This window comes from Anopheles stephensi, chromosome 2 (assembly GCF_013141755.1).
Source record: "Anopheles stephensi strain Indian chromosome 2, UCI_ANSTEP_V1.0, whole genome shotgun sequence".
Taxonomy (NCBI): Eukaryota; Metazoa; Arthropoda; class Insecta; order Diptera; family Culicidae; genus Anopheles; species Anopheles stephensi.
Window position 1 is genome coordinate 73,297,774 of NC_050202.1, and position 25,575 is coordinate 73,323,348.

General features: G+C 48.5%; 1 protein-coding gene and 2 long non-coding RNA genes across 15 annotated transcripts in view; 2 read left to right on the top strand and 1 right to left on the bottom strand.

Annotated features, from left to right (window-relative positions):
• Positions 1-1,658, top strand: LOC118506164. The gene is made up of 2 exons (XR_004905489.1): positions 1-174; positions 335-1,658. It is a non-coding gene; the product is annotated as an uncharacterized LOC118506164 (long non-coding RNA).
• A 2,554-nt stretch (positions 1,659-4,212) lies between these two features.
• LOC118505788 (tight junction protein ZO-1) overlaps positions 4,213-25,575 on the bottom strand; it is a 43,267-nt gene continuing 21,904 nt past the window's right edge. For 10 of the 13 annotated variants that reach the window (XM_036042110.1, XM_036042113.1, XM_036042115.1 and 7 more), the window contains 13 exons: positions 18,923-19,092; positions 18,404-18,833; positions 16,559-18,337; positions 14,264-14,494; positions 13,809-13,992; positions 13,211-13,730; positions 12,874-12,995; positions 12,651-12,801; positions 11,599-11,833; positions 11,169-11,523; positions 10,499-10,634; positions 6,210-8,488; positions 4,213-5,340 (listed from right to left, as the gene is read on the bottom strand). In XM_036042110.1, coding sequence (XP_035898003.1) covers positions 5,117-5,340; positions 6,210-8,488; positions 10,499-10,634; positions 11,169-11,523; positions 11,599-11,833; positions 12,651-12,801; positions 12,874-12,995; positions 13,211-13,730; positions 13,809-13,992; positions 14,264-14,494; positions 16,559-18,337; positions 18,404-18,833; positions 18,923-19,092 — 6,816 coding nt within the window. In that variant the 3' untranslated portion in view covers positions 4,213-5,116. The remainder of the gene's footprint in view (positions 5,341-6,209; positions 8,489-10,498; positions 10,635-11,168; positions 11,524-11,598; positions 11,834-12,650; positions 12,802-12,873; positions 12,996-13,210; positions 13,731-13,808; positions 13,993-14,263; positions 14,495-16,558; positions 18,338-18,403; positions 18,834-18,922; positions 19,093-25,575) is intronic. The other 3 variants (XM_036042112.1, XM_036042114.1, XM_036042111.1) reach the window with 3 other exon arrangements.
• LOC118505790 lies at positions 10,534-25,561 on the top strand. The gene is made up of 3 exons (XR_004905451.1): positions 10,534-10,666; positions 22,874-23,201; positions 23,294-25,561. It is a non-coding gene; the product is annotated as an uncharacterized LOC118505790 (long non-coding RNA).

Genomic DNA, 25,575 nt, shown 5'->3' on the forward strand with positions numbered 1-25,575 from the left:
ACTGCATCGGCATCCACAGTCGATCGGTCAGCGTCAAATCAGCATCGAATCAGCTCTCGCTGTCCGTTTCAGAAGCTTCCAGGGCTCATGTGCAGCATGGCGCGGAAATGATGCGAAGAAACACACACACACACAGTAACATAATTACCCCTTCGGACGGTGTGAATTGATAAGGTAATAAGCACAATTTTAACGTGCATTGAGATGGTACTTTCCGACCTTCCGAGATTGATCGTGCTGATGCTCGTACGAGTAACGTGGGTGATCTGTTCCTTAATGATCGGTATATGGTGGGTGATGCTGATCGATACTTAACGCGTTTCCCATATTACAGCACCCTACGCGAACGATTTGTGGGTGCCCCGGGTTGGTTGTTACTCACCTGCGGGCGGTCCTAAGCCGAGCGAACAACATGGAACGAACTAATGAAAGTGAAACTCCAAACGAGACGTGCCTAACGGAAGGAACCGGAAAAAAAGCAGACCCTTTCCGGTTGCTTGCCTGCTCGTTCGCGAACATCCAAATTGGCGCCAGTGTGTGTACGAGCTGCTGCTGTCTTGCAAAGCCGACCATGAAACCAACGGCAACGGTCGTAGCTAGCCGTTGCCAGGCTAAATTAAATCACTCCACTGTAACGAATGTACATAAATTCCCTAGCCTTTTGGGGTGGAAAATTACAACCGCAAACTATTAAACCTATTACGTGTGTGGCGCGGCGAACGGTGGTGCTGCACCGGATTATGTTCGCTGATGCACTCAGTGTGACTGTCTGTGCGGTAAGAGGCCCACTGAGCGGTCGACTGAAGAAGCCTCACCTACAACACGTGCTTGCATCTCGCGTGCATCGGCAGATGAGGAAAGCGACCGGTGCACTTGGATTGAAAAGTTACTACCGTGAGCAGGTACTGTACTGTGGTGCTTTAGCACGAGTAACTTCAAGTACGTTAAATTTCCTCGAAACAACTCTTTTAGTTCAAGAAGAAGAAAAACTCTTGTCGTAATGCTTTCATGCAACTGATGACCCCCCTCCCCACAACACACGACATGCAGCAGGCCCTTTTTTAGTTTGACCGCTTACAAGCCTATTATGCAACCTCGGTTTTTCTCTGCTCTTTACCTCACCGAATGCATGAACCATGCCATGCCATGATGTTGTTTTACGATGTACAGCATCTCCATTTAGTAATGTAACCGTTTCGAGGTTTTTTGTTTGGTTGCCCTGCGAAAACTTCCTTTTTTTACATTTCCATTTAAGACAGATCCATCCATTGACAGCTAAGGAGAGCACATGCTAGTGGACAGATACCTACAGCGATGTGCGGTTCAAAGTAATAACAATAATTATTCCATCTGGACCAGCATATTGTTTTAAATATGTGACCACTTCTATCTCTATCGTACTTCATCCGTACCAAATATAAACACCATCACCTTATCTTTACAGACGGCTCCGTTCATTGTGAATCAGCTGGCTGTGGGATCTATTTTAGCCTCGATAACTGCGCCATCAAACTTCCTGACCACACATCCATCTTTTTTGCCGAAGCATTAGCCATCCGACTTGCCGCTGACGAAGGACTACGCACCGACATACCGAACGTCATCCTCACCGACAGTGCCAGTGTGCTGGCAGCCCTCGAACACGGCACCTCCAAAGATCCACACATCCAGCTCCTAGATGACATCCCTTCATCTCCTGCAATAGCCTGGCCAACAGAGGTCGGCTCCGTCAAACTGAACCACACGACTCCCTATCTCGCCGAGACGCCATCCGCTTCATCAACACTGCAATCGCTCAACATTGGACCACCACCTGGTACAACCTAGACCTTTCCACGAAACTCCGTACGATCAAACACAACACAGCACCATGGGATGATCCTAATTTCAGCCGCAACTAACGAGTCCTATCCCGCCTCCGCATCGCACACACCCGCCTGACCCACTCCTACCTCCTCGAAAAATCCAATCCTCAACTCTGCAGCTTCTGTGGCGTTGTCATCACGGTCCGCCACATTCTCAAAGATTGCCATGGTTACAGTACACACCGAAACACCTGCCAAGTAGATAGCGACCTAGCCACCATTCTCTCACCCGGCAAACGTCAACAAAACCACCTACTTCGATTTTTATACATCAGCAAGCTTTATAGAGAAATGTAGTTTTAATCCGCAATAGTTTTTTATGAGCCACACTTGTAATAGTCCTTAGTTACAATCTAGCCATAACCACAATAGCCATGTAACCTTCATACCGGAAAGAGGCAAATGAAGTCTTTAAGACTCAAAGCCTCTATAAATAAATGAAAAAAAAAATCACTATCGTGCCTTAGAGATAGGAGGAGGATAACAGGAGTTTATAATGTAAGTTCTTCTTCCTTGGGCACTACAACCTCGAGAGGTCTCCAAAGTGGTTAATAAGCTCTGTGTAAGGGGAGGCGTGGTTCCTTGATTGGGATTTGAGCCCCGGTCCTGCCGTGTGAAGAGCGGCACTGTTATCGCCTCTGCCACCAGGATCGTACCATATATTAATAGTAAGTTTGGGGATAAATATATAATTTGAAGGTACTGCCGGGAATGTCGGACCGGGATTGGATTTGATGCAGGTCTAGTCAATCTTGATTAGGAAGTCGTTTAAACACACGCGTAAACGCCAACATTAACAAGCCTTCACGGGCGGACAAATTGGTCTAAAAGCCGGAAAAAGGGACTAGCTTTTATGCTGAAAACTACACTTCCTTACTTATCAGGCGCTACAACCGCTTTGCGGTCTTGGCCACTGCTGCAACAATCCTCGATACCGCTCACGGTTTAACGCCGTCTTCTGCCAATCCGTTATCCCGCCCGTTCTGGCGGACGCATCAACGCCATCACTCCATCTCAATTTGGGCCTAGCACGCCTCCACTGTTCGTGTGGACGGCCCAAAAAGGACTTTACGGGCTAGGTCGTCCGGTGTCATTCTCATGACGTGACCTGCCCGCCGGAGCTCGTAGAGCTCGTCATTGTAGCGGCTCCTCCATTGTCCTTCCACACACATACGGGGCCAAAAATCCTTCTGAGCATCTTCCTCTCGAACGCGGCTTCGAAAGAGGGCTTCTTCAGTTTTGGACAGAGTCCATGTCTCAGAGGTGTATGTCAGTATAAAGATTCAATGCAGAACCAGCTTCGTTCAACGCGACAATATTTTGATTGGAGAAGCCTGAGATGTTCCCACAGGCTGTAGTATGACCGGTTGGCAGCCAGCACCCTTGCGCGTTACTCAACATCAATGTTGTTGTCGGTGGGCTGACTTTTGACCCCAGATAGGTGAAGTTTTGGACGACTTCGAAGGTGCGGTCACCTATCTGTACATCACCCCTGCGTAAATCAGTGTTTGTTAGCAGGGCCGCTGGTGGTGCCACCACCATCATTTTGGTTTTCGCCTCGTTAATCTCCAACCCGAGGTTCTGTGCCGCACGCTCGATCCTTTGATAAGCTTATGCTACATAGGAGAGCCTCAAACCGATGATGTCTATGTCATCAGCGTATGCCAGGATCTGGATTGACTTATAGAAGATGGTCCCCGAAGTTTCCATCTCTGAGTCACGGATGGCTCTCTCTAGCGCCAGGTTCAAAAGGAGACAGGCAAGCCCATATCCCTGGCGCAGGCCCTCGGTGTTAGCAAAGGGCCCTGAGAGTTTTCCATCCACCTTCACCTGGCATGTGATGTCAGGGCCATTGTCATTCGTACAAGCCTGGTAAGTGTGGCCGGGATTCCAAAAGAGCTTAAGATTGCGCCGTACAGTTTTACCCTGGCTATACGCTGTCATATGCGGCCTTTAAAATCAATGAAGAGATGGTAGGAGTGGAGCTGTTGCTCCGCCATCTTCTCTCCAAGATTTGCCGCATCGTGAAGATCTGGTCAGTGGTTGATTTTCCGTTCCGAAAACTACACAGATGTTTTAAATATATATTTTTTTAATATTTTAAAGCAAAAAGAAAGTTTGCTGGTAAGTCGTCAAATAACCTCGGGACGAAGCTAAAAAATTGGGTTCGTTCAGTTTGATTAAACATTGTCCATGGTTTTCTGTAAAATAAATTTTTTGCAGCCTAATAGAATAACAGGCATCGGACCACTTACAGCGTGTCAGCCAACAGAGGAGAACTACAAAATGATCTTCGTTCGGATACTATGACCACGGCCGCTGAAAAGCTAAACTACCGCTCACCGAGTTCGATTCGGTACTTGTATTAAATTCTATATTTTTTATTCTTTTATTAACAAAACATACACCACCGTACCTATATATAAATCCATAATTGTGTGTGTGTGTTCGCATACAAAAAAACTTACAATGTTTCCGCGAACAGTGTCTACTATAAAATGCTACGCACTTCAAGGGCGTACAGCGCTCACTTTTGCTTGTTTGTACACTAAAGATTGTGTCACTGTCACAGAATGGCAGCAGAAATACATTTGACAGCTATATGGGGATTTAAATCACTCCTACGTATATGTATATTCCTAGCAAATGTCACGTGTTAACTTCTCGCCGTTAACTAATGGTGTTTCGCGATCCGATCCTCTCTACGGGAAGCCTATCGCGTAGCTCTGTGAAAGGAGCATCATTCTGCCTCCCTTTACTACTAACTTTAAACTATTTACATGGTAAGCTATCACGTAACTGATGGGCTGCGTATGCCACTGATAAAGCGGAGAAGGGAAAACGGTTACTACTGCTATGCACTGTAGTGCTTGAAAAAAAAAGGGCGAGACATTTATGCTTTCACAGATTATCAAGCACATTGCCCCCCAGGTTCTTACGTAGTATGGTCAGATGGTTTCGCGTCGCGCTACACTATAGATAAAATGGCAAAGATGCGTCGGTAAGCAGCAAGAGCAAGCATATGCATTATCTTCTTCTGATGGCCTGCCTATCCCTTTTTCTTTTGCCCCCCTTCTTCCCCCTATTTAGGAGCTTATTCGTACACCACGAAATGGGACTAACGCTCAAATACGATACGACTAAAAGGCACTACTGTTCGGTACGGCATGCTGGGCGCAGGACAGTGCATTTTGTTTGAATGGAAGTAAATGAGAGACCGTCTACTCACGCGGGTACACGGCTGGCACGTACTAGAAATGGTCCACCTTTACCGAGACGGTGTGGGCCGCCGTATTGCTGGGCAGATCGATATCCTCCCAGTCGGTCTGCAGGTTCTTCTCGCTATCGGTCGCCTTCAGCGATAGGCCTAGCGAGGCGGTGCGCCCGGCACAGTGCGGTATGTTGAGCGTGACCGGCTTAAGAAACTCTGTTCCCTGAGGACCACACATTACGAGTGGTGACAGCATCGTTTCACCTGTGGTAAGATAGAGCAGAGGTGATTACCCACGGTAGAGGAAAACTGCAACATCAACAATGTGCTTGCGCTACTGCATGCACCGTTTTTGCTTTTTGCAACAAATCATAAATAAGCTACATTATAACTAGTAAGCCAGTGAGAGAAAAAAATGAATCCAATGAGATGAAAACTAGTTAAAGGTAAGGATAGCACCTACATACTACAAAAGTTATAATGTAAATAAAGTAATGCCAACTTAACATAATTTACCATGCAAGCATTTAAACGGAAATAAATTAATTTTAATTTTTAAAATCACACAAACACACCACACGCACGCGCTCTCTCATTCGATTCACACACACACACAAGCACAAACAATTTAGCCATAAAGCAAATGAAGATGACAAAATGGGCAAAGCAAAAGGTGAGTCCCAAAAATGAAGAAAATTGAAATGCGTGCAAAAACTTTGTCAAAACATTGCACAAATGAAAACAATTAGTGAGTAGAGTGGTTAAAACAAAACAAAAATACAACACGCACACACATAAAAAAAAAACAAAACAAAAAAACATAAATTTGTTTCCGATTGTTTGTAACTGAAAAATTGAACGACTGATGATTAAATGGTGAATAAAATAATAAAAAACACGGATAATTTTAAATACGATCAACAGCCAGCAACACACGTGTACAGAAGAGAAGAGAACAACAACAGCTAGGTGAGAGAGCAATAGCGACGGATGGTGGCAAAGAATATAGGTAGGCCTTTCTGGACACATCATCCAGTCAAGGGTTGTTGTGGTGGTTGGGGTGACGGAGTAAAAACCTAATTTTTCTAATAATGTGTGTGTGTGTGTGTGTTTGAGAGAGTGCAAAAACCAACCATTCTCCATGTCTAGTGGCGGTCCGCCAACGCTTTCGCTTAGCCGCGGATCGGTGACGGTAAAGTAGATCTCCTGCTGTACGCCGGGCGCGATCGCACCGGGCGGTATCTGCAGCGACACGTTCCAGACCGGATCGGCCAAACTGCCGCCGGACGCATCGAACAGGCCGCGCCGGGTGATTGGTTGGCGGGGCGGTGGAAGCCCAAGCGAAAGCTCGCTAGCGAACGGTGTGCTGGTTGCGTTCGGTGGCCCAATCGGAAGGCTCATCTGCGAACCGGTGGCCGGTGCGGTGTACTGCGTTTCGATCGATGTACGGCTCGCGTACACAGCAGCTGCGTCCGGGACTGCCGGATGCGAGGGCCGGGGAGCGGCGGTTGGGGGTGGTGGAGGCGGCGGCATGACCGGTGGGGCAGTTCGCTTCAAGAAGTTCGATATGTGCGTCGCTCGGATGCTTTTCGGTGTGCCGATGCTCGGTACGGGCGAGGACGTTGCCACAGGACTGCCGGGGCTGGCCACCGGCAGCTTATCGAACGCGGAATCGTTTTGATTGCTAACGGTAAGCGTTCGTTCCCCACTTTTGTCCTGCTCCTCCTCTACGTCTCCCGCCACGTCGTCGTCGTCTTCTTCGGCAGCTAAGGGTGCCCCGAGCGTGAATGGCGCACGGGAGTTTTGGTCCTCGCGGCAGTCCGCCTTAGCTACGGCGATCGTTTCAAGCTTCTCCGACTTCGACTCGCCACTATCGGCTGGTTCCGTCTCATGCAGACAAAGTCCCTCCATCTCACTAACCGGCAGATCGCCCACCTCGGCATGCTCATTCTTCGACTCGTAGATCGGCTCATGCTTCAACTCCCGGCGTGACACGTACACTGGTTCGGCCATCGATTCCATCGCCTCCTTGCGCGATTGGTAAATCTGTTCACGCATTTGCGTTCGTCTCTCGCGCATTTCGCCTCCATTTCGCGATGAGGAGTAACCACTCTTGCACGAACTGCTCGACGGTGAGTTGGGAGAGCTGGAGCACGATCCGCTCGCCGGACCACCACCGGCGGCCCCTACACCCTGGTTGCGCAGGAAGCGATCGCTTGCGGTGGACGTGGTCGTCGTTCCACTACCATTGCCGCCGGACGCTGGCGATGATCCGGGTGGTTGCGTTTGCTGCGATTGCATCTCCACCAGCCGGCTTTGCTGGATGCGATCTTGCATCTGCTGTTTGCTCTGGTACAGATGGTCCCGGTGCATCTCCCGCCGGCTCTGGTATACGGGCTCGTCGAACGTGCGGCGCGTATGCTCCCGGGCCTCGTTGTACAGGAACGACCCACTCTTGCTCTGATAGATCGATTCGTCGTGACCCGAGCCATGGCCGCTGACGTTTGCAACGCTTGCCATCGCACCGCGCTGATGATGACGATGATGATCCACTATGGAGGCATGATGCGGTGCCCTTTCCGATCCCATCCGTCGACGATTCAGTTGATTGAAGCTGGGCGACGGGGCGGTACGATCGGCCATACTATGGCGCCGCACTATCCTTCGCCCGAGTGTGCTCACCGTAGCGCCCGGCCCTAGCGGTGCTGCTCGGCCACGTTCCAGCTCAATAAGCGCCCGGTTAGCGTACAAATTTTCATCCGGCTGATAGTAACTTTGTCCATCGTTTTGCTGCCCATCGTAATACGCTCTGCCCTGGCTGTGGCCGTACATCGATTCCAGCTCCAGATTCTGGTAGGTACTGTTGCCATCCTTCGGATAGTATGCTTCATGCCGCTGGAAACCTCGTACGGGTTGCGGCGAGTATGGACCCTGATAGGACGAGGAGTAGCGTGGATCGTTGTAGTACGCTTGTTGCTGCTGCTGTTGCAGCTCCTGTGCGTACATTGCGCGCTGATCGTACATCTGCTGCAGCTGCTGCTGCTGTTGATCTGCCAGGCGCATGCGGGCCGAACGGGGCTCCATCATCGAGTGCTGACGTTTCAGTATGGGCCTGAGCGACTTTTTATCCGCATCACCCGCCAGGCTTACCTGGCGCCGCAGCGGTCTGGTAGACTTGATGAACGCATTCTTGATCGCTTTCAGCGGTGACTTGAGAATGTTTTTCTTCGGCGGCTTTGCCGGTAGCTCGGGCGGTAGGGATGGATCGTGTCCCGGGTATGGGATGCCGCGCGGTGGCGGTCCCGGTATCGGTGGCAGGGGTTGCTGCTGCAGCTGGCGCATCCGTTCCTGGTGCATCAGATGCTGCTGGTGCTGGTTGAACTCATGGATCGACATCATTGGCTCCATGTCTCTGCAGAAAGGAGGGTACGAACGGACGGGAGGAAGGGGCGGGAAAATAAAAAGGAGGTGGCGCGATCGTGATCATGGGAACGTGTGGAAGGAACCATGAATGAGATAAGGGGGAGTAAGATGGAGGATGTTGGTTGATAACGAATCATTGATTAAACAGGGTTGTTTGCTTTAGTAGAACACATTAGCGCTCTGGGGTTGGTAATAAAGTAGCGTAGGGAATTTGGCCAAGGATTAGGTGCGCCATGTTGGAAGTAACGGTGGAGTGGATAGAATAGCTTCAAGGGTGGACAGAAAAGATCACGGCAGGAGCTAAGAGCTCACGGCACACTAGAGAGCACATCGACAGAAGTAATGCATCGGGTGGACGTGGCATGCACTAACTTTTTCCCCCATTCATTTTGTTCGCTTTTCCATACTTAAATCTCATCGATCGCTTAGCTCGCAAAACAAATCGCAATCGTTCAAATTTTCAGTTCGCTGGGTGGGCTGGGTAACACAGGGAGGGGGGGGAGGGGGGGTACGTACAGGTGGAAACGATCAGTTCGCATCATTTTTGTTTCGTGGTGCGATCTTTTCAGACAACTGTTCAGAAAACTCGTTGGAACAGTCTTATACTTGGTTCACATAATTTAAAAGAGAAATCGCATTTCAAAACCATACAAATTCAACTCATTCACTCACACACACACATAGAGAAACACACTCATACACACACATTCGCGATCATACTAGAGTTGGCGTTTATAACCTAATGCAACATATCCCTTATCCCTTCTGCCAGCTGCAATTACATCTTACTTACATACCCACCGACATTACCGATTGCATACATTAAGGGGGTTTCAGTACCACTAATCGCTAATGGTAATAATTAGTTTGTAGAATAGATAAATAAAGGTCAGGACAGGAGAGCAACGACGCTAGCGACAAGTTGAGCCGATAGTTGCTAGTCAAACTATACAATTCTTCCTTTAAGCACTTGCGCTATGAATTGGCGTTGGCAGATGATAAGCGTAGTTTGGTAGGTTATTATTTGCAGATACGCGTGTGAAGCTTATGTTAGTGCTAACCGACGTGTACATTAATTGTTGCGGGTGTTTTGCGTTTTTTTGTTGTTGAAATAGTTTAACAATTTCCACTCGCCACCAGTACGTTAATAAATACATATACCATCACGAAGCCATAACCGACTAGCATATGGGAGTCATATCGGAATGTTCAAGTTGAAAACCAGGCTATAAACCAACCAAACGGAATAGAGGGGGGCTGGAGGGGGGCGATGGTACCGACACAGAAAAGGAGGAAGGGGGAAGTTTACTTTAATACTGTACTGCTCAAGTCAGCAAAAGGAAACAAAACAATGAGGGTAAAAGTTAGTGCGGTCTGCGATCGTGCGGAGAGTACAACCGTTTTTTTGAACTGCAATTGTCCAATGATCTTTTGCTCTAGAGTAGAGGATATACAATAATTTGGATTTTCCAACAATAGAAGGTATGTATGTGGTGTTCGGAAGGAAGGCTACAAAAGCCATTTGCTCCTATTCCTTACATGCTGACGTAGTTTTGTCGGGTGAAGAAGTGTGTGTGTGTTTTAAAAAAGCGATGGTGGAATGGCGGCCATGTCATGGTGGTGGTGTCATGGTCATGGGCGGTAAAGCTTAGCATGTTTTGGTAGGATTAGTACTAGCCGTAAGTCACAACGCCGTTCGCCGGGGTTAGATACACGTAATGGCAGGAGAGTCGAGTAACACACATTGGTGTACCATCATCATCGCTGATGGGGGAAAAAAAAAACATAACATGCAAAATTGTTTTCTGTGTGTGTGTTCTCATGGTCAATAGTCCGTGGCGGGTCCATAGGTGATGGGTTAGTGAGAGTAAAATGGGAACTTTTCCTGGTCAAAGGACGTTCGTTGTGGTCGTTCAATAGTAGTTAGTTTTAGTCGGTGTCTTTAGGAGCAACGTTGAGTTAGCAAACGAAGAAATCATCAATGCAGTTGCGTACTTACCGTATGTTGTGGTGGTGCCCAACCATCGTGCCGAGCTGTGGTTTGCGGTAAAGCTCGAAGGCCGATCCTCGCTGCTCTCGGCTACCGGCGAGATCGAGCGCATGTCGATCCGTGGGATGGATGGCTGGCATGTTGCCTGCGAGATACGAAAGTTTATTGTTAGTGAAGGTATAACACATCTTCATAAACCCTTAAATGCATGAGTTTGGTTAGAACGAGTTGCCCAACAACAATATTGGTTGGTTGGTTGGTGCTGGGAATGATCTTCCTTTGAGTGGACAAGACTGTTTCGAGGAGATTAACAGAACCGTCTGAGAAAAACATATTCACAAAAGCGTAACATTAGCTACTTCATCACCGAATGTGATTTGTGTAGATTCAGTTGTACAGATGGCTAGCAAGGCATTATCATTATTTCGTGAGCTGTGTACTGTTTGGGGACAATCATGCATTTAAGAATCGTGTAGCAATTCATTTTGAACATCAACATATGAGATAGTGAGGACTTGTTGGAGGATACAATTAGGAGATGGTGGATACATGGGTGGATGATTTAAATTGTTATAACAGAAAGGGTACGCAAGAACTGCGTGTGGAGGAACTTAACACTGCGAAGTAATGGATTGTGCGAGCATGCTTAAATTGTGGTATGTATGCGTGTGGTTGTTACCTATGCCATGAGTTCCTGTCCCATTACCTCTATGCATGTAAGTATTGCCGTAGGGGTATTGTGCGTTACCGCTGTTATAACCATTGCTTGCCCCCATTGTGCCCACGTCCCTGACACCACCATTGCTCATATAAGAATGACTACCGTTGCCGTTTCCGTTGTACATCGGCGCTCCATTGCCACCGTTCGCACCACTGCCGACCGTGTACGGATTGTACGGATGCATGGCCGGACCATGGCCGGATCCACCATTGTTCGGTGAGCTAGGCACATTGTGAGCCATGCCCTGATGGTAGTGCGAGGATGCCATCGGAGGATAGTAGAACCCGTCGGGCGAGCGAGGTGAAATAGGTTCCTGAGATGGCGAGGAAGAGGTGCTATAAGTAAAACCGGCGCACGGCTGTGGGTTAACCGTTGGCTCTAAGCTTACCCCATTATCCCACTGTCCCGCATGATGCATTCCGGAACCGTTGGTACCAGCACCGCCGACTGGAGGCCGGTAGTTTTTAGGCTTTGGTGGCGGAACTGGTTTGAAGGGTGCACCGTTACCCATGTTGGCACCCATTGCACCTCCACCACCACCGGGCGGCTGTCCTGGTGAACCGATCATCGAAGGTCCTTTGTTGGGTTTCGAGTAATCGGCCTGCGATGCAGAATTGTTACGGCTGTGTGTTTGGGCGGGGGTAAAGATACACAAAACAAAAGTATTAGTATTAAAAGGTAAATTGTGGGTTTTTTTAAATAAAATTTTATTGAGGTAAAGTTGCAGTCGAGGTAAGATTTGTACATCAACAGAAAATGTGCGAATTTTCCGTAAATAAACGTATGAGTGGCTCAACTATTTGCAATGGAGAAGTGGAACTAGCTTTGGGCAGTAACATGGGTGTTTCATATTCAAGTGAACCGTGATTGAGAATGAAGAACGTAAAACGGAGGTAAAAATGTCTATGAAATGTGATCTTCAGTGAAAGGAAAGGTATGAGTACCGGTGCAGTTGAAATTGAACGCCATTGTGTCGAGCAAAAAACGTATAAGCAATAGTTTCTAAGCATAGTACCTACGAACAGTCCAAGCGGCAAATTGAACGCTTTACCGAACCTTGGTTGTGGTAGTAAATGATACTACTAAAATACACAAAACCATACGCTTTGGTTCACTACTACTGGCCGGCCCCTTGCACAGCCATTTTAAACTAAAGTATCGTATTTCGAGTATCGAACTATTCTACGTCTGTGTGGACAGCACATTGTATGATAGTGTAGATTCGGTTGCGATTTGTTCATAAACAGATATTCCCGCATCTGTTGTCGCGACCTTTTGTTTTTTTTTTGGTTTTTGGGAGGGTTGCACCCCACAACAACCGGTAAAAACGCAGCATGAAAGAAAAACGAAGCCATCAATCATACAACCGTCCAGTACTACCCCTCCGGACCGCTACGGGGAGCACTATCAACAAACAAAATGGGGCCATTGCGGGCTCACCTGTATTTGCCGTAATCCGTTTTCGTCTCGATAAGGTGCTTTCTTGGACTGTCCAGCACGAGGTTCGTTGGTCTTTGCGGCATGTTCATGCCCGGCCCGGAACGATCGCCCGAGTTTCGTTGCGTTAGCGCTTCATGCGCTCCTCCGGTGCCTGTGAAAGATCGATCGGTTAATCGGAGTTGTGAAGAGCGGAAGCGTTGAGTAAAACGAAATGAACACCTACCGTTGTAGTTGCTTCTGGCCGCCGTTGTCAGCAGCATATCGGATGCGGTGCTATTCATCGAAGGATTTCTCCCATAGTCACCGGATGCGTTTCCTCCCATCGGGTGAGCTCCATTACGATTGCTAAAACGCGGGTAGAAAGGAAAGCGTACTGTGAGCCTTTCGGTGATCGATAGCAGAATCTTAAAGGTGGTAAGTTGTATCGTTTGTACGAAAGCAAATGGACAAACTAAACCAAACTGGGCTTACTGTGCGCGGGGGAAGAAGCAAAACGAAAAAGCTGCCCAACAGGTAAAGAAAACTTTGCTTGCCAGGCAGAGATTCGGTGGCAGACTTACTTGGGCACCGATTTCAGATCATCGGGTGCATTGGGTCCTAACCTCATATTCTGTGCGGTCAGCTGCGATGACGTGTTGTACGAATCGTAGCTGGACACACTGTCGTACGATCCGTTCGCCTTGCCGGACGACGTGTTCGGATTGCTGCCGGACGCAGGATGATGATGGCCACCGCCACCGCTACGATCCAGCGATGTGTTAGCGCTACCGGTGCCGGGCGTACCCGCCATCGGTCCGCCTCCGCCGTTGACCATCGGTGGAAGGGCTGGCCGTTTGTCGGGCCCTCCGTGCCCTAGCAGCTGGCTTCTGCTGCTGTACTCATCGTGCGCGGACGAGGGATCGTGGAGCGCATCGCCGGCCGATTGTTTCCCATTGCCGAACAGCCGTTCCTGTGCCGAACGTCCGAGCGTTCCGCCAGAGCTTGAATTGCGCGATGGCAACGAAGAACCGGATGTACTGGGAGCACCCGGTCCGTTCGGCGGCTTGGATGCTCTGTCAATGCGGGGCGGTAAATCTGGAACTAGCCAGTTGGAAGAATGGAGAAATAAGTATCGTAGGAGTAAATCTCAACCGCACAAGCTCGCGCCGAAAAGCTTACCTGCTCCAAAGTGTGGACCATTCGCTGAACCTTGCAGCGGTGGAGCAGCACGCGCAGTGGACGAACCGTAAATGGCATCGTCAGGATTCATTGCCGGTGCACCGCCGCCATTTTTGCTCGATGAAAAGCCATACTTGTTGTCCACGGTCATTCGGCGGGCGTGTGGCGCATGTTCGTAGGGATTCTTTGCACGTGAAGTGAACGGAAGGAGGAAAAGTGAAGTTAATCATTGAGAACCTGTTGAGCTGCTGCAAGTTTTCACGTAACAATGTTGCTCTTTTAGTTACAAAATGGCCAAATGAAGTGTGAATGATATTATTAGAATCAAATGACGCTTCGTTGTACAGACTTTCTGTTTTACGTCAACTGTCGGACAGCTCGATTTGATGATGTGCGGTGAGAGAAATAATTTGAAAAAAATCATAAAAAGTACATGAGGGATGCAGTTAGCTTACCGTGTATGGTGGTGGCATTCCGTCACCGAGTTCTCTATCCCTATCCAAGTTATCCTGATTAGTGGCAATCGATGGATCAGAGCTGGACTTCACCAGCTGTGGCAAGTTGCCCAATGAGAGTGATGCCGACGGACCGGGGCTCAGCTCCAGGTCCGATTCTGGACTCGAGGCGTAGGACAGACGGGATGTGGTCATGGGGAAAAGGAAATCATCCGACAGGGATTCTACCGGCTGTCGAGCCGTAACGGCGGATGGCGCAACAACGGACACAACAGTAGCGTTACCAAGTACGTACGGAAGGAGAGGATTTGCATGGCGCCAGGCGCGTACGGGCGGAAGGCGGAAATAATTTTACAAACAGGGCGCGGCAATCATTATAGGAAGGACATTGGGGAGCAGGATCACACACACGCGATAGTGATGTAAATGTAGCGTTTCGTACAGAAGATAATACGTTTGGGTGTTAGTTGGCAAACAAACACAAAGATTTCGGTTTCAGCGTTCATCATCGTACACCGAGTTGGGGACGTATTTCGGTTTGCATGTGGAAGCGTATGTCGAGGGAATATGTCGAATGAGTATATATATGGAATTAAAAAAGATAGAAAAAATCACACCGTTAGATTGGGACGATAAGTAAATAGTTGGATGAAATTTATTTATTTAAATGAAGGGGAAAATGGCCATTCAAAGCCTTACTGAGATGGGTCATGCAAATTTGGTTAGTAATTTTAAAATTTTATAATACGTTAGTATTTCTATTTTACATTACATACAACTGGTATTCTTCACTAGTGCAGAGAATAACGTTTTGCATAAAAAATAGACAGATTTTCCTCCGTAGGGAGGACTGACTGTCCAACTACGTGGTATTAATTCTAGTCGGCCAGAAATGGCAGGCATGACTTAAGAGGACATTAGAAGCCAAGAAGAGAGAGAGTCTACCGTATACTGGGAAGCTTCAGGATCAGTAGCTTTGGACCAACTATCGCTAAACCAGTAGTGGAAGTAGAGTTCAAGTTCTGCAACTACCTCTCGCATCTAGAGAAAGACGAAAACCTTCTAATACAGACAGAGTCCGACCACTCATTTCCATTCCCCAAGTTTTTTCCATTTTTTAAATACAAACGTTAGTCTACGTCGTGCGCTTAGTTATCAATGTAAGCGATGTATTGATTTTGATCCTGTACATGATTACCGTTGGCATCGACGGTCGTGAGAATATTGTTAGTACCGTGCAGAGAACCGCCAGCACCGCTGACGATGCTGTCGCTAATGGAATAATCATTTTCGCGACCATTAGTGATGTTAGTGTACGATCGAATGCGATCGTTCGTTTGCAAACGATCAGGATTGTGATAGAAGGGAGTGGCGTGTACGGTAGCGTTCGCCGATCGACTAGCGTCAGGCACCGACGATGGTTGCGGTTGCGGTTGCTCATCGTCGTACAGCAACTGTTCCGAGCTGCCTTCGGTAGTTGCTGTGGACGATTTACCGCCATAGGAGGAGGAAGCATGCAGACTGAGCGTCGATCGTTGAACGTTGGGATTGGAGCGATGCAGTCCCGCACTGTACCCGACCCGACCCGGCCGTCGACCACCCACCGAAGGGGACGACATGCGGCCGTCGGAAAGCATCGTGTGAGCGCCAATCTCACTGCCAAGCACAGTGTTTGGACGACCGTTTTGCAGTGCATGCGAAGGGATGGTTGCGATGGGTTTGATAGCATTGTACGATTGGTTAGCGAGGCATGGTTGCGGAGCGTATTGGGCGCCGGCGAAAGCGGAAACGGCGAGCGAATTGTTAAAGCTAGCGGCTGGCATCGAGTAGCGATAGGGATGGCGGGACATTGCGCCAGCAGTGGTCTTTGCCGGTGGTAAGGGAGACACATAATTGCAACACGACAGCGGGCATGGAGGTGGTAGATAGGGCAGAAAAATGTCGGATGCTAGTTCCACCCGCTGATTGCGTGATTGTGAGGGTTGAGTAAACATGACACGAGACACAGAGGAGCAGCGGAAGGACCGCACATACAATCACCAACACCAAGTAGATAAATTAAAAGAAGAGAAGAAAAGAAGTACATAAATGATTAGGCTAAGGTTCGAGAAATAGGCGCTGCGTTGTGATGCAACCCAGTCCGCACTGCCGCAAAGTGTGAGCCTGAAAGAAGAACATTAATGCACCCAACTTCCACGACCGGTTCCCACTGCCGGAGAAGATAATAGTGAATATCCCGAAAACCAAACTACCACCATGACGGTACAGGAGTGCCAATGAATGGGAAGTGTTTACCTTAGTCTCCGACATCCACACCGCACCGCTCTGCTGCTGATCGATCGAATCCCTCAGCTTGCGATACCACGTGTCGGGATCGTTCAGATTGATCGTGGTGCTGAACACGTGCGACCAGACGCGCTCCAGCTTCTGGCACTGTTCGAACAGCTTCTTGCTGCTCTTGTGGGCCGATTTCGGCAACCCTTGGCGCATCTGCTTGATCGTGTGCTTTGTATCCGCCTTCAGGAATATCACTATCGGGTAGAACTGCGCGTAGTTCAGCCGATCGACCGCATTCGGTGTCACGTCGAGCAGCGCATGCTTTCCCCGGTCCATGATGTCACGAATGTTGGACAGCCGCACGATTCCCCCACACTTGGACGAACCCTTATCATCGTCCTGCAGCGGTGCCGTGTACTTGTCGGGGAAATCTTTCATCAAGCGTTCCCGTGCAATGTCCGCTACGGGACCGAAGATGACGACGGGCCGCACGAAACCGGGATGCCGCAGCACGACACGTTCGTAGGCCGGGAATTTGGAGATGGCATCCGAGAACACGACATCGTCCCAGTTTTCGCGCGACAGTGACTTCGAGCGGCGGTGCGTCGAACGGCGCCGCCGGAAAAAGCTAACCCGCGACTCGGATGCGTTCAGTTCCTTCTTGCTCGCGTTAAACTGTACCGTTGCCAGCTCCTCGGCCCGCGCCTTGTTGGGAATGACACCGCGCTGCAGCTCCTGATGGCCGCGGCCAATGCGTAACACCTGCCAGGCGCCAACCACCCCGTTGTACAGTGTGTCGATCACCCGGAACACATCGCCCGCCTTGAAGGACAGTTCACCCTTGGTCGGTGCGTCGCAGTGGAAGTGTGTCTTGATGTGAAAGGAGTCTCCCCGCTGCTGAGCGGTAATGGTGTCGAACTCCTCCTTACAGTACTGTACGATCAGATCGATGCGATCTTGCAGGCTAAGCAGGAAGAGCACGGCCTCCTCCCTGGTAACTCCGTTCATGTCCATATCGTTCACTTTCAGTATTTTGTCCCCCGTCACCAGACCCTGCACGGAGGCGGGACTGTTTTGCTGCACGGCCGTCACAAAGATGCCCACCTCGTTACCGCCCGTCAGCCGTATACCGACCGAGCCCTCCTTTTGGAATGTGATGTACCGGGGTTCCGCGGTCGGTGGCTTTTCGTCCATCAGCTGGCGTCTGGTGGCGTAGAAATCTTCGCCCCTGGGCGGTGGCGGTCTCGGCGGTTCGTCTACGACGCTGCGCGATCGCGAATGGCCCGCACCTCCATCGGCGGTACGACTAGACGTGCCCGGTGGCGTACTGGGACGATCGAGCTGCTGCAGCGAAATATCGGTCAACGGTCCTCGGGAACGTCCTCTCGGCGTGAGATTGCTTTTATCATCCGCCAGCAGCGTGCTCATGGCGGACGGTCTCGTCGGCGGTTGGACGTACAAATTCTGGCCCGAGTACGAACCACCGCCCGTTCCGTTGAGATAATTCTCATCCATATTGCTACAGTTCGAAACCTGGGCCGTGTGTGAGTAGACGGGCGATTGCATGCCGGACGCCGTTCCACCGGCCGCCCCACCACCATAGCTTCCACTGATGCCGTTCGGTTCGCGTAGCACCGCGAGCGTTAGCCGTTCCTTGCATCCATCGATGATCTTTTTCGCCTCTTTCAGGCTCATCGAATCGTTGCAGTTGGTGTTGTGGATGCGTGTGACCAGATCGCCTTCCTGCAGCGAGTACCCATTGGCTGCCAGCTGATCCTTAGTCTTGGAAGATATTTCCTGCAAACGAGCAAACAAACCAGCGATTAAAACCATCAAGCTGCACGTGGCTTACCTATTACTCACCCGTATAAACAATCGACAGCCGAGGACAATTCCAAAGTCGTCCTTTTTGTTCGCCTTCGTGACGATCACTTTGATTTGCTGCTGAGATCCATTGTTTGCACCGAGCCCTAGCCCGGTCGAGCTGATACTGTGCTGGTGTTGATGCGAGTTCATGCCCACCACACTCGTCGACAGGCCACCCATCGCACCACCACCACCACCACCACCGGGTCCTGCCGGTCCACCAGACAGTCCAACAGGACCTCCCGGTCCTGCCGTCATCCCGTGCATGTTCGCACCCGGTAGTGGATGCATTAGACTGTGGTTCGGTACGCGCCGTTTCACCATCAACGTTACCGTATTGCCACTATCACGCAGTACCTGAACGGCTGTGGCATACTCGACATTCTCCAACGACACACCGTTAACGGAAATGATTCGATCATTAACTCTGTACAGGGGCAAGACAAAAGTAAAAGAGAAGCGATTACTGAAGTGATTGCTCCAAGATGGATTGGCTGGATGGAGGTTGACGCTTACTGTAGCTGACCCTCGGCGGGACCATTTTTGAGCACATCGCTAACCGCAATCGATGGATCACCGTTCGCAAAGTGCGGATTATCGCGGCCGCCCGAAACGGCAATGCCGAACCCGTATCCGGTGACTCGGGAAAGTGTGACCGTGCTGTAATCCCATGACGTCCGTTCCAGCTGCAAAAAAAAAAGAGAGAAGAGAGCGTATAAGTACGATTACCATCATCAACTTAAGACTATCAGCACTGTTGAATGTGACTTTGTTTACAATTCCTCACATTTACTTTACATGGGCAAAACAAACAGGAAAGACGCTTGTTTTGGGCAGGATTGTGAGCAGGAGAAAGTAACGAAAAATCATTGTCACGATTGCTCACAAAAAAAAGCATTCCATTTGTTTGTGGCGTTCCTTTACCGCTACAGCTGGAGCTTTCTCTGGACGCACGTGACAGTGTGGCGTGCGTGTTGTCAGTTCAGCGGAAGCTAAGTAAACAATATAGCAATAATGCCACGAGACAGACATGTGGTTGAATCGTTGCCATCTTCGCTTCGTGTTCGTTGTCAACGACGAGGGCAGAATATCCGTCGAGCTGGCCCGCATCCCTGAACACTGAAGCGCGTTAATGCGTACAACATGCGGCCCCGATATCGCCCGGATCACCCAACATAATCCAACATGGAATCTGGGATGGAGAAATCGGACAGCAGTAACACAACGGTGCCCATTGACGATGCGTAACGACATTTCCGGACGGTCGGAGAATCGAAAGAAGTAGACTTGTGACGGAACCGAGTTCCTTTCCCATCGAGCGGTTCACGATTTTAATCAAGCTTAATTCAATTAAAACCAAGAACCTCTTGTCGCCATGTGGCCTTGTGTTCCGCGCCATAAACTATTCCCCTGGCCAAGGTTAAAAACAACATTTCTTTTTAATTGAGAAAAGGATTGAAGCATTCCTTGTACACAGTATGGATGAATTTGAATGTGAATAAGAAACTTTCATCAACTCCACCACTAATCGCATCACGTGGTGGCCCAGCCCAAAACACAATACCTCAATCATAGTCAGCTTTAGGAGGTGACAAACTAGACCTAGAGAGAACGTTAAACATCATCATTAGCACTTGTTAGCTACCGATTGTTCGGTCCCGATCGCAACACGCAATCAGCGGGCGACACCGAATGAGGGCATTTTATTGCCGAGCGGATCGAACATTTACACTTTCACCCAGGCTTTCCAGAGCTCAGATTGAAAGCTTCTCCCTGGCTAGAGCTGGCCAGCTCGAGGTGCGGATGCTTCTGAGGATTTTTGCGCCAGAAGTATTAGAAAACTCGAGATTTATGCAAGGCAAAAGCAACAAAAAATGTAGCGCAAGAAACTAGCTATTCAAATGCAGGCGCGGGAGAAAGCATGGCCAATTTCAGCACAATAACACTGACGAAAGTGCGATTGAGTCCACCTGTCCACCGGAGTCTTTGATCGAAATCTGGGGTGCTGGGTGGACAGGAAAATGGGGGAAGTATTCGGAACGGTTGGATTTAATTATTACAAGACGGCACAAGGAATGTCAACCGTGCCCAAGCTATTATACCTTTACAAATGATAGGCTTTTTTTCTGTACGGCGTAGGCATGATAGGAACCGACCGGCCAGCGTCCAGATGAAGCCAAGAAGGCATTATCATTATCGTTAGCATCGTTAGCGTTATCATCGGGCTTCCAAGGGTTTTGGACAGATCGAAACGATGTCAAATCAATCGTGTGGCGTGATGTGGGCAGCACGTTTGGAAAAAGAGAAATCATGTTAATTACGAGCTAATAATGGTGAGCCACGAGTCTTTCGCTCCAATACTAGGTGGCAGATTTTAACATCTTACGTCTTAAGTGTAACGATCTCCTGAGCAAAAGAAAAAAATACAAACTTTTTTTTTAAAACGCAGCACAAAAATTCACACGATTCTGTGCTGTGCGCCAATCTAACCGAACGTGCATAATAACCGAACCAAATGGATTTCGTCCAATTTCATGCAACATTCCTGGCCACCACCTAGGTAGGCATCGTCGTAACAAACTCGCAGCCAGTGATCGATCGCGAATCGCGCGAGTCTCGCGGGGATCGATTCGGTGTGCGAAACCATGACCAGGGTGACCAAAGCTCCAACCACCAACCGCGACATGATTGAGGTTGAGCCATTACACGACACGCTCACGTCAATAAAAGGCTCCGGACACCGGATGGCTATACAAAGTTCAGCGCTGCATTTGGCGGACGGAGGGAACAGACGGGAGGGGTTAGCGGTGGAATGAATGTGCCCCTTCGTACAATGGCATCCTACACAGAAGGTGCCTGTGCCTGCCCTCACTCAACTGCACTGTTGTCCTAGTGCGGTGCTACTGTTGGAGGCTTGTGAGGGAAATGTTGCCTTTCTTTTCATTTGACCATTACAAAGCAGCATGCAGCATACTTTTCTTTAAAATCCCCACCTTAACCAAGGCTTAGCACGCAGCCATGGGGATGGTGGAAGTGAGTCAACGCTAAGTATTGAGGGCATGGGACGCAATAGACGGTTCAAACCCCGTTCGCAGTAATAGTAACAGCAAGCTGCAGCAGCATTTTAATCGATTGAGAGGTTGTTATTAAGCTCCATACGCTGTGCACCAGGCCACAAGTAGATCCACTTTAAAAAGCCCCGAAAACGGGTCCATAAGAGAAGATCAAGCATTAGGAAAACATACTCTAAAATATGCTCAACCGGTTCACATTAGCTTGCCGTTGTGTATTATGCTGCTCTTTTTTTTACCACACAAACACACGCAGCGAAAAGGAAATTTCACTTTCTATACGATCCCCGTCTTCTTTGTATACCTATGCATACCGCGACACATGTGCAGAAACCGGAAACGAAAGATCGCCCTATCGATCGGCGACGCGACAAATCGCGTCCACGTTACGTGACGTGCACGGGATGATGGGTTCACTCCCCCTAGAGACCCGGCACGCAATCTCTCATTAGCATCGCATCGAAAGTGTCCGATGGGGACACCACCGTTTAGCGCCATAGTAGGCGCCGTGATAGTAGCAGCGCTCCATCGACCGGAAACACGCGTTATCTAGTGCTTCATTAGCGATGAGCCGGGGCAGGATGATGATCGTTTATGCACTTTCACCAAAGCCCACATTTTTCTACGCACTTTTCCAACCTCCGGCCATAGTACTACCGGTCGGACGGTAATGAGTCGGTCGTACGATCGCGGCCCACTTTCTGCCATCGTTCTTCGCTCCTAGAGGAGATCGAGTTCGTCTTGTGCGAACGGTAAATATGGTTAATGTGTCAATTAGTAGCAGCAAGACGGTATTACATCACTGCAACATCTTCTTCACCCATTTGCCTGCCCGTTGTGATGATGGGATGTATAAGAAAATGGGTGAGGAAAAGCAAAATAATCAAAAACACGCTAAAGAAGTGTGAGAAGGTAAGAAAAGCAAAATCGCTAAACGGGCGTAAACAAATGGAAGATTGGCGCATAATTTCCCTCCGCAAACAAGGGCTAAATGATTCAAACAAGACAAGTCAATCGAAATAAACAATGTGGATGGAAACAATATTAAACCGTAATTATTTAAGATTTCTCTCCTTATCGGGGTTTTGTGAAGAATCGTTGTCAAATCAATTTTCTTATTTTTTAACAAATAAAACTCTCCTCTTTGCTCTTGGAGTTTTATGGAAGTTAAATTAATAGTTAAATTTGGAATTTATCATGCATTATTATTTGAAATAATCTTGCGATAATTGTTATTATGGAATGTTTGAATTTTATAGCAGCGTAAAAAGCCGTTGACAACCACCAGCCAGTAGTAATTAGTGAATGAACTGTAACGCAGTGTACTAACAAAAAAAATCCTACAACACAAAATAAAAGACCTAAAATTTAAAACAGTTGCTAAAAACCTTCTTAGTTAGTTCATCTTAGTTGGGCATTCATCTCGCCTCTTACCGTACCGTCACACTAAAGCCAGCAAATCGGCGATTCGATGCACAAACAGCGATTGGAGCGGGCTGCATTCGATGCATTTTTATTGGCCCGTGCACCTTGTACGAAAACCGTCCACGAACGAACACGCTTTCGGCGTGCTTTCCGGGAGGGAACCTGCCACATTCCGCACGCAACACGATCAGCAGCATCAAGCAACATGGAAGCGGCTGGCTCGTACCGCTGCGGTATGAGCGCGGGACACCACGTGAAGGTGGACATTGTTGCCACGAAGAAGTGGTAAAACTGGTCTGGTGAGTTTTTTTCTTCTTATGTTCGATTCTCCCTGTCCCACCCTATTCAGCCCTCTCCCCTCGTGTGTGTCTGTGTGTATGTTATTTTTCAGGTTAGCCAGCACCCTAGCTTCTTCAGCCGGAGCCTGTTGACTGTTGGACCAGCGCAAGCGGCCTACGAGCTTACTGTAAGGCTTGGGGAGATACCAAACGCTCTACGCTCGCCACTGGCCACTAGTAGCTACGGGGGTTTCCTCTACCTAAGCTGTGCCCCGTAGAACTACTACGCCGGCTACGACTATTACTGTTACAACTATACAAATCAGCCAGAAACCCGTTAAAGTTAAGGCGGCAGGCGCGTGGAGGAAGGTGGGTCCAAGTTTACCAAGATTGCAGCAGCCATCATGATTAATTTATGGATATATTACCATGATGCAAACGCATACCACTGAGCGCGCACACGATCGATCGCATGTGCGAGAAGATGATGGTTGTGTGTTGGATTGTCGGTGGATCAAATCCCGCACAAACCCTAGCAAAAGGTTATATGGGCGACAGCTAGCTGGCCATGGTAGGATTTTTTTGTTGGTTGTTGTTACTCAGCACTGCAATTTATTTCCTCCTGTCGATTGTCGTAATCCTAAGGCTGGACTGATTGTGGCTAAACGATGCCATGTGTGCAATACAGTCGACAGGAGACTGTATTAGGTTTAATGAGCAGTGGAGAGGTTAATACTTCGAACCAGTTGTATTTGTTACATTACGAAAGATTAATTTTCTATCACAGTATCAGGATGGCTTTATTTACTTGAAGACTTATGCATATCGTTTTATGGTCAAGTTTTGTCCGTTGATTTGAGGATTATTTTAAGCATATTCTTTATGTTGATATGCATAATGAGTTACTAGCAAATTATAGACCCCTTCTTCTCAACACTCAAATCCCTCTTAAATCAGCACGGATCGGATGGGCCAGCAGCTACTCGGCCTTCGAGAGGAAATTGTATAAGTAAATAAAAAAGTCATCATCACCAGCCCCTACAGCGAGAAGGAAGGCCAAATCCACATACAAACACACACACTCTCCACATACTTTATAGAAAGAGAAAGGAGAAACAATCAACAACGAGGCGAGCAGATCGCGATCATTTGCACACACAGTTCCCCCGATGAGGCAACAAAAAAGGGCAACATTGGCAGCAGAAGCGTGCGTGTGGAGTAGCGGCAAGATTGTAGGATAATCATTTCTCGTGAAAGCCAACCCATCGAGCGAGGTAGCTAGTACGCTGGAAGAAATCATACACCAAGCGCGCGCGGGGCGGACGGGAACTGGACGCATCGGTTTACGCATCGGCGCATTCATCTCCAGTTGGAGTTGGAGGACTACGTAGCAGCATCATAGTGCACGCCGGGGTGTAATAACGATCGCAATGTGCAAGGTAATCGGATTCGCCACCGTACGATATGTTTCCTCTGCTGGAATGGCGAAAATGAAAGGCCGAACTTTAAAACGTCTTGTAGAGGAAGTTGAGGGCTCTCTACACACACATTCGAAAAGATAAGTCGTAGTGTTTGTTTATGGCCCCGCGCAGAGCAGCTGGCAATATGGAGGGATTTGATCAACGCTGGGCTCAAAGTAGTCTTGGGCGGTAATAACGACATTAGAGACAACTTTAATCTGGACGACTCAGAACATCTGTTGGACATCAGTTCTAAGTTTTCGATCATGCATATAGCTGCAACTTCTCTCAGCTTCTCGCAATCGCTTTAAATAGCTGGGAGAAGGGTTTCAAATGTACATTTACATGGGTGATGCCAGTGTGATTTTTGATATCCAGCATCGTAGATCGATCAGTAGCTGGTGTTAAAACTGGCTAAACTTGTCAACTACCGGAGAGGAAATTAAACTTAAGATTTTGCTTTGCTCATTCCTTTCTGGCACACATCCTAATGTAAAGAAGCCTCTAGTTTTGTAAGATACACGACTCCCGGTTTGCTATCTTGGAGAGGTTACCAAGCACAGCTTGCTTCAATCACATCGTTGCTTAGCAAAACCCAATGCAACTACGATAAGACATGTACAAAAACGCTAAAACATCGTCGACTTGTACAATATTCGTGTTTAGAGCTTATAGTCTATGATTATGATATCTTGGGCAGGTTTTCTAATTTGACGAGTCATCAAATGCATGGAACACATCAAATGCAGAGAAACTCCCACCCATGGGGAGGTAACGACTTAGAGAGATTTCACTGTATTGAAAGACCCGGATAAATCTCCCAGTTTGGAAGAGTGTTTTCCAACGGTTGCACTTGCAATTCCTAATCGAAAACAAACAACCGTCCGCGGTTTAGAATGCGTAACCGGTACACACACTTGCACACGTCTACATTA